At 40.7% G+C, this 12,645-nt stretch overlaps 1 protein-coding gene across 1 annotated transcript; it reads right to left on the bottom strand.

Annotated features, from left to right (window-relative positions):
* Positions 1-524: 524 nt before the first annotated feature.
* LOC109468302 (growth arrest-specific protein 2-like) lies at positions 525-12,186 on the bottom strand. The gene is made up of 6 exons (XM_019766557.1): positions 12,089-12,186; positions 3,670-3,804; positions 2,844-2,977; positions 2,176-2,424; positions 1,514-1,702; positions 525-881 (listed from the first exon to the last, which is right to left on the bottom strand). The coding sequence occupies exons 2-6, from the start codon at positions 3,773-3,775 to the stop codon at positions 555-557; spliced, it is 1,005 nt and encodes a 334-aa protein (XP_019622116.1). The 5' UTR covers positions 3,776-3,804; positions 12,089-12,186; the 3' UTR covers positions 525-554.
* Between the last annotated feature and the right edge of the window lie 459 nt (positions 12,187-12,645).

The following is a 12,645-nucleotide window of genomic DNA, read 5'->3' as shown; positions in this document are numbered from 1 at the left end:
GCTGTGTCCTTTAAGTGGCTATATATGTTATCTTTTGTGTCATGCAAGGGAAGACCAAACGTTATCCTGACTTTAAACTAAGAGAAGGAAAAACGTCTACTACTGAATGGTCCAAGAAAAACATCAGATATGTTAACTGCATATGTTGGATAAATATATTAAGAGTCTTGTAGACAGTGGAAAATAGTCTATATCACAACAATGGTAGACTGCACGGAAAAATTAATGGTAATGGTTCTGAATATTAATCTGCATAGTACATTACTATGAGAACAGATAATATATTTGCTGTATCTACATGGAATGAATATAAGAAGCCTAATGTGTTTTGTGCATGACTAATAAAGTCTAAGGGCATATAGCAAGTTTAAACTGTATTTTGGAACACAAGAAATTGGACTTACCCAAATTTTGGTAACTGTACAAATCAAGTAAAAAATTTGCGTAAGTCCAATTTCTTGTGTTGGAAATCCCAGTTGCTTTGTAATGACTTTGACCAACACAGATGAACATTCAAAAAAAGTCTAAGGGTGTTGGAACATTTCCAAGCTGCTCTATTTACTGGGAGTTTTGTAGTTTGCCCTACAGAAGAGGAACCCATCCCGTATCAGCTTGTCAGGAGTCATACTGTGCACCTGTCCCCCTGGCGCGGAGGCGAGCTGTGTCCCGTCCCGGCCCACGATGATCATCTTACACGGGTCGTGTTTCATCAGATAGTGCTGCAGCGTGTCCCAGCCCCCGCCAACGCGCACCATCACGTGCCGACCGCGCAGCATACGGATGAACACTATCTTGTCCCCGATGCGGTACCGTCCCTCCGACAGCCTCTCCAGACTGAAGGGGGTGTGGTGACACTGGCAGGTGCCAGATATTCGCTGCACCTGGGAGAGAAAAGAGAAACAACGTAAAATGTATACTAATACACACATGTATATCCTAACATTTATTCATTCAGCCATTTATTTCATCTAAGACACCTGCATAGCTCCTACAGCTACATGAGCTGATTTTAAAGTAGACCCAGAAATATCATCAGCCTCATTTTTGACTCTCTTGAAATTTCAATCCATTCTTTTCAAAATGAGAGAAAAGAGAAACAACTGAAAATGTATACTAATACATATAGTTCTTGATCATTATCAAGTGATTGCTTCATATTTTACTCTCTTGAAATTTCTGACTCTTGATCTCTTGAAATTTCAATCCAATCTTTTCAAAATGATATAAGTAATTTTGTTTGAGTTTCATTGATAACATATTTCTGTACAGATACGGGTTGCGAGCTTGAGACAAGTAAAGAAACAAACAATGAGAAAACAATACAAATAATAAGGAACAATAAAAAAACATGGTCTGCATGTCATTGAAAGTTACTCATTCAGAAGTTATTTTGCAATTCCACGGAGGTTACATATACTCACACTTACATGTAAGCTGTAAACCATCAATAACGATAATCTAACATACAATAATTACAGCAATCTCACCAACAGACATCATCTTTCACACCTACCTCGTCATCTAGTGTCCCTGAAGTCTTCTGTCTCTTCTTGGGTGATCTCTTGGCTGGCGTTTTCTGTGGCACCACGACAGACTTCACCTCTTCCTGCTCTATCTCCTTCTCCAGCTGTATCAGCCCTGGTGGGTCGATCCCGTACTTGTGGCTGGCCAGCCTGGCAAGCTCCATCAGGCACAGGCAGACCTAGGTTTTTATCATTGAATGTTTTGTAATATTTCAGTTGTATTATATTTGTAGCATTTGCTTTTTGGTCCTGTAAATTTTCTTTGCTTGGCAATATCTTTGTTTTTGTTAATTTTTTTAATCAATGATTATAGATCTAATAATTCCATGATTATTATCTGTTAAATCTGAAGGAGACAGGCTCTTTATAAGCCTTCCAGGCTTCCTACCCCTCCTTCACATTGGTTTTCCTTTTATTCTTTAATTATTATGCGTACACAATGTGCGAATACTGTAAATCACTTCATGTTCGCAGTCAAAGAAAAATGGACAAGTTTGGGGAACTATACATTCGTGGTGGCAGCAGGTGTTATTTGTTCACGGTAATGATAAGTTAGTGGTACAGAGGTGACCATGAAAATCGGAAATATAATGGTATCATGAAAAAATTTTACAGCAACACAGTGATTTACAGCAAATAAAAACAAACAAACCTCCTTGGGCTGTTTCTGTAGCACCAGCCCTTCCGACTCAAACAGGCAAGCCTCCGCCACCCCCAGGTTACGGCACCACGTCAGGAAGTTGGCAGCATTATCTCGGGCAAAGAAGCTTCCCGTCTTGGCGTTCTTGAAACACCTGACGGGTTTTGGGACGGCCGAGTCCCCCCCTCCCGCTGCCTGCTGCTGAGCTTTCTGCTGTATGAAGTTGGCGAGCTGGCACACCACAACACCTGACTCAAGCACCTGTGGGAACAAGGCATCATTAATTTTTATATCTCACACTATGATTGTACACAATAATCAGACAAGTTGTGTCTTATGTAAAGCAGCTGTGTACATCTCTATTCTTTCCAAACTTTTTTATTCAGTATAGTTGAAGCCATGAAGGTGAACTAGAGGACAGCAGCTAACCTGTGGATGTCACAAATCTGTCAATGCCTTGCAATCCCCCCCCCCAAACGAAACACCACTGCACCCGTGGGAACAATGCACACAATAGTCTGACAAGTTTTTCTTGAAGTTGTGTCTGTGTATCAATCCAAACCTATACGTCATGAAGGACAGTACATGGCCTGTGTAGGTAGGCAGGGCATTAAGTCACAAGTCCATGTATCAACTGTTCACCCATCAAAACAAACAACTGAAATGTTTTTCCTCCCCACCTCCATGAAGTTATCCACAGAGACGTTGATATCCAGTAGTCTGTTGAGCCAGTCGGCCAAGTCTTCCTTCATAGGCACCAGTGCCGCCTCCTGTAGTGCTGAGAAGTGTTGTGCGAAGGGATCCATGTCTAGGTCTGCAAAAGAACAAGCTAAGGCGTTCATAACTGCAGCCGACTTCTATTCAATCACATAGTGCAAGACTGTAGTGTAGGAACTGCAGCAGAGAAGACTGAGCGGCCCAGCGGGTTTTGGTAGCCTGCCATATTCTCAGGCTGTTGTTACAAGACCTTTCTGCTTGACTTGAACTACATATAACCTACTGACATGATCCAGTTGAATGCCAACGATGCCTGAGGCTATGTATGCTGTTTTAGCCTGTCTATATGTTACTTTCCATGCATGCACTGAATACACAATCGGTAATTAAGGTACAGGGCAAAACAAGGGCAGAATAACTTTTTTTGAGGAAGTAGAGTTGAAGGAAGTATATCAACATGCCAAGAATAGAACAGAACAAGCTGTTTACTCTACAATGAGGAAGAAAAGGTCCAGAGAATGTACATTGTAAAATGATGCATTTTCAAGCCAACAAACTGTCAATTACAACAATGTAACAGATAACAACATGGGAGTGTTTAGTATCTTTAAAGTCTATATCACTATGAATGAAGAGCCAAACCAGTTCAATTACTGTTTTCGAAGCCATATTTATTATTATCTACTGTATATGCTTTACTCTACAAATAGTACAACCAGCATGTTACTATAGCAGAGTTTACAAGAAGTCCAACTTAGCGAAGACAAAAATGTTAGATTGAGTACATACCTGTTTCCATAATACTGACATCTGAGCTGACAGAGTCGAGCCTGGCGGACTCGGCGCGTGACCGTGAGGCAGACCGGAGCTGCCTGTGTTGTACTGGGGTCTGCATTTGGAACGGCTAGCAACCTCTCATGTCATCTGTGGGAATAACGCAGGATGCTCGTTACCCAAATTGCTCAATTTCACGATAAATATAGGTCGAGTACCCTGTGCTGCTGACGTGCTGTGGTGAAGAACAGAGTAAAATTCTGGTTTTAATAGGGAAAAAATATTGCCTCAACTCTTCTAGACAAATCAAATGTACCTTATTCAGTTAAAGAAGACCAAGTTGCAGTGAGCAATCCACATTCAAAGAAAATTACATGCCATTGAGTACTAGAAAGTAGACTATCAACTACAATGTATTAGGCACTGGAAACGTGACAACTATGCAATGAAGTACACTGTACACAGTTCACATGTTCATTCCCAGTGCATGGCTGAAAAATGAAGTAACTCACTGCAAATGAAAACATATAGTCATTGTCAAGTAAAAGTGTAATCCTGTATATAGAAGTCAAGCTCTATGAGAAGTAGTCTAACTTTATGGAGACTTACTTTATCAACTCTTGGACTTGGTTTGATCTCAGAAAACACTGTTATATTGTCCAAAATAGCATCTACTAGTAGACCCCTGTCACAGAGTTATACCACCAGCATTGTTATTCAGCTCGGAGGTCTATATCAGTCCTCCCCATCATGTTAATGGTCTGGTAGACATGATTAGCTAAAATTGTCGTGTACATTAAGTGCAGGTCGTTGACCTTTGATGTCAGAGGCAGATCTCACACAATGGAAGCAACCAACTGCACTCGGTTCGGAGGGGTGACAGGAGATCCCCGTCTTTTTGTTGTGACAATTTCGTTGGCACACTTCCAACTCACAAAGTTCTAAACTCAAAGTCATTTGACCAAAACAAAAGCAGCACAATGAAAACTACCTTAGTATGTACTATTTTACAGAATATTAATAGCTCTTCTTGGAATTATTGGCTATAAACGTAATTTTTAGGTTGACAACGACAGATGGTACATAAAAAATCCTTGAAATGTGAGACCACCTAAAAAATTAAAGCTTTGAATTAAAACGGAATGACAAACACTCAAAATCCTTATTTTTTTTACAAATACAACTGTTACAGTACTGTTATACATTTTGTACATACTATTCTGCTGCTTCTGTTGACACCGCCCATTGGCGCCCAAGTATTCTGCCGAACGACGAGCGGTTTCGTGCCTGCATAAACTCAGAGGTCGTAAGGTCCCCCGTCATTTCCCATCCAGCTCCCAAAATAACAGATGTTCCATCAGCCTGGCAGTGAAGGGTTGCCATGGTGAGGCTAATGAACTTTCCCTCCACAGCAGACAGACAGTCAATCAATGGTCTGCAAGCATCAGGGTCTGATGCATGGTGGCTCAGCACACATGTAGACACTGTCTGACTAAGGTCTGGCAATGACATGCCACATTTACAAAGACAATTCCCAGTAAAAAATAATAGACTTTTAGTTTCTACTGTTTTGGCTGTACTTTATAAACTTGTCCATTGTTATCTATTTAAATTACTAATACCAAGGACATTATACAGAAGCTAAAATTTTTCTTCCTTGTAATTATGGACTTAACCTCAGACCATTAAGTCTTATATATTATAAAAGTTATAACTGCTACATAGATACTGTATCACTGCAGTAGCTAGATATCACAAAGTAGAGATATAGGGATATCCCTATTATACAGGATAAAATCTGATTAATCACAGTCAGTTAAATCTCATACCAAATATTTCCAATAACCCATGCAATTCTGGACAGAAAACAGACAGAGTCATACCTTCTGCTGTCCCTGATCTGTGAGATAATTGCATTTTCTGGGAACCATTCCAAAACCTACTGGTTTGTTGGATAAATCCTTAGACTATGCAAAACCTTATTAAAAGGGATGAGACACCACAATTTATTGATCTCTATCGGACGGATCTACATGTATCCAAAACCATGCCGTACTGAGAATTTGCAAATTTCACTATGAATCTATGTTCTTAATATTATTATTGATATCCTCATGTCAAAAATAATCTGCGAAAGCTAAGCAATGTTCAGTAGTGCAGTATGTGAACAGATTTTGAGCTGAATACTAGTACTAGTAGTAGATTGGCCGCATTAGATTCCTTGCTCTACAGTAATCCAGCCAAGTGTTTCACTTATAAATTGCCAAGGCAGTAGATTGTATCAATCATGCCAGTAACTACAGTTGATTAAAAGGACCTTATCAATTATTCAATATGCGCGATTGATCAACTTGGTACATGATTCATGCAATAAAAAATAGTTACGCGACTCAAATAATCAATTTCTATATTGCTTCGGTCTACTATAAATCTATGTACTTGGCTGCCCAACTGGGCCAAATTGTCCGAGTTTTTTTCTGTCTTCTTAACTGCAATGCTGGAGACACTGACAGGCTTCAGAACCTTCTTAGATTTGCAACTGGGCGTCAAACATGCATGGCAAATATCATTACCTCCCAGATGGCACCATAAATTCTGTGACACAGTATCCACCTCTGTTTCCAGCCATAGTTAAAGTAGGGGCTAATAGTAATACAGAATATGTTTTTCAACTAATACATTATTCAAGGCTCACAAGTTTAAACTCACCTCTCGTCAAAGTATATTACTGGTACTATATCACATATTCATAGTATTGGCATTGCTAGAACACGAGAGTTGCCAAAAACGCGCACCTGCTGGTATGTAATAAAATGGGCTTTGTATCTGCTGTGCAATTTGGTGCCATGGTTTCAGTTAAGGATGTTTGCCAACAGGCCTTGACCCTGGAATGACATGGCGAAAGTTGTAAACACATTTCAGTACGCTGCAATATGTTGTTCAAAAGTCTGTGCATTTGTTAATTGTAACTATACAAGTAGAATACAGTAGTAAAACTTAAGAGGGGAATTGGAAATCTGTTTTGCACAAAAAGCTACAGTCTCTTATGCATTCGAATCAAAAACAAATTAGAACAAATTTTAGTTGACATACACCTCCATTGAAGACCATAGGCTGCCAAAGAAAAGGAAAAAAGCTGGTTGTTAGGATAATATGAATTTCAAACATGTACATTTACTTTTCTAACTAAACCATCCATTTATCCGTCCAATATAGAGAATATGGCATCAGTTCAGGTGTCCAGTATAATCCCTTAAGTACTGTAAGTGGATGAACAGAAGTGATTACGATAATCCCACGTGGATCAGCTGATGACGGGGAAGCGGTCTGCCTATTTACCGGAATACACCGGAAAACACAGTTAAACACCGGAAAACACTGGAAAACACATATAGGAGGCTAAAATCTACCGGAATACACCCTGCTTAGACGAGATAACATCCCAAATTGCTGTGTTTTGCCATTAAATAGCGTGTAAATCGCCGCAGGAACCCGGCAACAAGAAATCATTATAATTTAGCGATCGGTGGAGGCGACCCGACAAGTCGCCATGTTTGTTTACATTGCCGACTACGATGTTTGTTTAGCGCCATCACAGAAGAGAATTGATTATTCAGATTGATGCGGTTCCCATACACAGTGCACACAACTCCGAACTAGTTGGAAGAAAGATAGTTGCATGGGATGCCCGTGAATGATTGCTACGAGGTCGGTCTGTTGGATAAAAGCGCAAAAATCCGACGATAAAACTGCCAGACATTTTCCGGAAGCAACGCAAATCGAAGGTCAATGACCCGCACCACTGTGGATCCGCACAGAGCCAGTGCGTGCGTCAGCGAGCGACGGCATTTGATAATTTCCTGCAAAGCTTGACACTGAAATTTCATCTGATTTTGCCGAGGACAGCCCTGAAGATTTATCGTAGTCGATCTAAAACATAATCGCCAGGATCTGAACATGTTCTCTTCAGCGATATTTAGGCGATCGCGAATCGCTCATGAGCGTCAGGGTACGCTGACTTCGGCACCATTCGATCATGAATAAAGAACACCAAATACACCAAAAATCCGGATAAGAATATTTATTTCCCCAAAAGACTTTTTGAGTTATACATTTATTCACAAGAATTTCGTTATGTAGTGGTGGAAATTAGCGTTATTTTCAAACAAAGAAAACTATTTGAGCGGGCGTCCCCACGCTTGTTTTTGCCGGCAGAGAAACTCAACCAATCAGAGACGCGTAGCAGGCACACGTGATGTAAGATTTGCATATTTCCCGGGAAAAATGTGTATTTTTATATGTGTTTCTTTTACTACCGTCCAGGTAATTTTTAAAATTGAGAGTCTCTCTGGTGTATTTTAGAGTCATTTCTGAGCAAATAACCAACGAAGTAATACTGATGTTTTCAGTACATTCATGTGCTTGTCGCTCCCTGTCGGTACATTTTACGACTGAGAAAATAGAATATTGAAAATGCATCTATGTTTTGGACGACTAAATTTCACGGAACGGGGCAAATAAAGAGTTCGCGATGCATCTAAGTTAGCGAAAAAAAGAACCACATACAAAAGGAAATGCCGCCTCTTTATAGACCGGATCACTTAAATCATTTTCCGATCGCGGGGAACGCGCGGTCACAACATCGCAGCACTCAAATACACTAACGGATAACACTAATGTGACAACATGTGAAGTAACGGCCGTGGCGACGGAGCGCCGCGTACATGTTTACCATTTTCAAGAGTTCACAAAATTTTTAGGACAATACTAAATTCTGGAGCGCCGGGTGTCAGCGGAAGACACACATTGAATGAGGCCACCTTGCCTGCTGTAACCTGGCCGGACCACGGAAAAGTTAGCTCGGCGTAGCTAGTTTATAAAAAAAATCGATTGCGGAGGAGTGAGCCTGTGCTACCGAATTTAAAATTTGACGCAAACGAACAAGAACGAGGGGCTACTAGGGCTTACTATTCTGAACGGGAACGAGCGAAAAGGTTTTTAAAAAATATCTCGTAAACTACTGCTTATGTCACAAAATCAAAGGTGGAAAGCTTATCATCGCTGGGACGTTCCCACGTGTTGCCAAGACGACGGCACGTCCTGATCAGACAGAGCGGCGTCACGCCCTCAGCACAGGCATTGGCCCCGCCCACCGGGCGGGCGGCAAAAGATTTCAAAGGCCCAAATATTGTAGCAAACCGTGCCGTGTACATATACCCCGCATTTTCACTTCGTACCGCTGGCTGGTATAGTCCCGCTCCAAATTAATTTTCCTGCAGCATTTCTTAGGATTTAAACAGATTTCGTGATACGAAGTGAAAAGATTTCTGTCAACTCAAGGACATAATGTCCTTGGTCAACTGAACCTTTGTAACGGCATGCATTACATGGATATAATCTTTGTTAAAAACTTCTGTGTTAACTAGAGTCGAAAGTGCATTAGAACTGGCCATCAGTTGAGGCACAACTGCCATGTTATATTCATGTTACGTCACGACGACCAGGAACGTTCGTTTTGCAGACCATTTTAAATCTTACCAACCCTCTTAGAATTGTGTTTACTCTTACGGGGGTATTTATTTTCGGCCGGGGTTCCACTGAGATCGGCGGCTGGCTAGCATGACCTACGAGCATGACCTACGAGCACACGGCGCGTCTTTGCGCTGGGGAGTGCGTCCGAGTCTTGTTTTACTGCAACGTCGTGTTAATATCGACGATAGATGGGAGGCACAGAGGTTAGGGATTCACAGTAGTGTGTTAACAAGTAAACAATAATCGAGTCTAGACGTGGTGGGGCGTGCCCGCTAATAGTGTAAAATCTGGATTATTAACACGTGCGCGGCGCTCCGTCGCCCCGGCCATGTACTTCTACAGTCCGTGACGTATCCGGGAAGAACTGGTCGTAACCATAGGCTTACTTTCTATTCTTTGTATGTGTTATGTTTTTTTCTCCGATTTTGTGTTTGGCCAGTCGTCTAATTTTTTTTTGCCCGGTCGAACAGGCGCCGGGTGCGCCCCCCTCTGGATTCGCCGGTGGGTCGCCGAGTTGAAGACAAGATCGCGATGGACATAACACGCGTGCATTCGAACTGTACGAGCTCCGCTGACTATCGCCGATTAAATCGGGCGTTGTCAACACTGTACATTCGTTTTGCCGTATTTTCTTTGTATCGTAGGACGGGGACTAGTTGAATTTCGGGCACTCATTGCCCACCTCGGAAAATACTAGTAACAGATGTTGTCTAAAGGCAAACAATACAGAGAAAGTTGTGGTGTGTATATCCGTGACGGATAAAGGTTCATCTCCCTAAAACAACCCTGCATAAACGCGAATCGGCTGTGTTTGGTTTAGTACGCGATTTTCTTATCAGCGGGATCGGAGAAACAGCGAAACATATTCAGCAAAAAGGACTAAGGTACTCTACGGTGTCAACATATAATAGGACAAGAAAAACGGTTCATCATTTTTAGGAAATTGGCGTAACATGATTGTCACTGAGAAAAAGTGACGGATAAAGGTTCACTAGCGTTATAGCCGGCTGCTAAGTAAACAAACATGGCGTCTGGCCGGGTCGACTCCGCCGCTTCATAGTGATTTCTTGTTCCCAACATCATATAACAAAGTCATATACGACTTATTTCATGCCAGAATGTAGCAACTTGCGGTACCTGCATCAAAGACCTCTTCATTTCGGTAAATTTCACTTCTGTACGGCGATCGCGTTAAACAAACATTTCGTAGTCGGCAATGTAAACAAACATGGCGACTGGTCGGCTCGCCTCCGCGATCGCCGATCGCCAATTCATAACGATTTCTTGTTCCCGCGGCGATATACACGTGACTTCATGTCAAAATACAGCAATTCAGTATGTTATCTCATCATATCAGGGTGTATTCCGGTAGATTTTAGCCTCCTATATGTGTTTTCCGGTGTTTTCCGGTGTTTAACTGTGTTTTCCGGTGTATTCCGGTAAATAGGCAGACCCCGGGGAAGCAATCTCATGGCAGTCATGAGACCACAAGTCAGAACCTAGTGTGACTAAATGAGGAAACAATACACCACATTAATAGGATCTACTGATTAAAAGAATTACCACAATGTGATCAGTGTTCTGTTGACTGTCACATACATATAGACTTCTGAGTCACAGTATGTCCCCCATATATTGGGCAATCTGTAACATCACCAGATGATATAAAATGATATTCCTTGTTAGTACATTGTGCATATGCTGTTATAAGACAATTGTGATGGATTATAATTAATACTGTACATACTGACAATAATATTCATGGTACCTACCTCGAAATTTATAAACTTGTGCTATATAACATAATGACCGATGAGGCCCATCCATAAAATCACCTGTCCAGATGATGTAAAAGAATATTCCTTGCGAGCACATACTAGTAATTCATTAATCTCGGAGAACATAATACATGTAACGTTACCTATGTCAGTAATGTTAAAGATAAATGATACCTACCTTATATATTAGAAACTTGTGCCGACATAACAATGAAACTACATTCTACCTTTTAGAGTAGTAGCTTAGAATTGGCACAAGAATCCCGAATATGGACAAATCAAGCCACTAGCCTGTGAAGGACACTGAATCACACCTGATAAGCCAGCAGAATAATCTGCTGTGGGGTAACATGATGTACAGGGCAGCTCCACAGAAAATCAATAAGATCTAGGTCACCACAAAATCAGTACCAAGGTCATTTGGGAGGACTATAAATTGAATCAAATCTGCGGAGGAATAAAATATTATTACTGGGGGTTGTAATAAAATAAATGTTTGCATGATGAGGTCTTTTTGGAATTTGCTTAACATTGAGTACGGCACTACGCAGTATTCTATTCTGAATATGGACAGCACGACTGTATTGCATTGGAATTTTTTAGACTACAATTAGATGCTCGATAACAAATTATTGAAGAACGTTAATTTCTGTATCACATACCTGATTAATCTTTTTTTGGACAGTCAGTATCAGATCAAGAATTGATTTCACAGTCAGAGCTGCCGAGAAATCCAAACTTGGAATCAGGAAAAGGGTAACATCATTGGATTCGGTTATTGTTGAACTGTCCTAGATTTTGACTTCAAGAAAGAGTGTCCATATAAATTTTTGCCTCACCATATAATGTATTATTGAAAAGATGACATCTTCTTAAATCAACTTCAACCCTGAGCTAGTCTTTAATTACCATAAAACATTCAATACTAAATGATTTATGAATTTTGCTGATTTAGCTAAACGACTATACTTCCGTATACAAACATATCGCCCCCCTCCCACTAACTTACCTGCGAAAACGTCGTTCCAGTTACACATATTTACACACACAACGATTGTAAAAGAAGTTGATTAAGTTTGCTAAATATCTCTTCGTCTTAACACACACAGGCACTTGGCACTCACCGTGAAAAAAAATGACGTTTTTCCGCCTTTTCCGTTCGATCATTCAAAGTATGCAAAGTTTACCTGCTCTTCGCTCTCGTTCTCAACGTACCCGGTGCTGACCCAGAGAACGAGACTAACGGCAGCAAAACGCTGTGCATTGAATAAATAATCATTGTATTTCAGAGCGATACAGATGAAATTCCTTCTTGCCAAATTTTATTTTCGTAAATGGTTCATGATACTTTGTTTTTCTAATTTCAAATCAAAGCTTCAATACTCGAGTAGAAAATATGAGGTATATTTGCAGTTGTCTGCGTTCTGACACCTGTTTCGAAATGCCTTTGAAGTGCAGAATGTGGTACAGACGTCCGGTAGAGAATATTGATATTGGCTTAATTAACGTCAGTCCTATTAAGACCAGGGAAAATGAAGCTACAATAGACCTGTCTTCCAACAAAATTATTTCGTACAGTAAAGAGGTCCAAATTCAAGCCGCTAAGTCGCCTATTTCTTTTTAAATTATAATCAAACCGTTGCGTTACTTTCTTTGATAGCAGTAGCTACGTCTACAAATA

Source organism: Branchiostoma belcheri, unplaced genomic scaffold (assembly GCF_001625305.1).
Source record: "Branchiostoma belcheri isolate BF01 breed outbred unplaced genomic scaffold, Haploidv18h27 scaffold1, whole genome shotgun sequence".
Lineage (NCBI taxonomy): Eukaryota > Metazoa > Chordata > Leptocardii > Amphioxiformes > Branchiostomatidae > Branchiostoma > Branchiostoma belcheri.
Note: the sequence above shows the minus strand (reverse complement) of the source record. Positions and strands in the feature narration are given on the sequence as shown.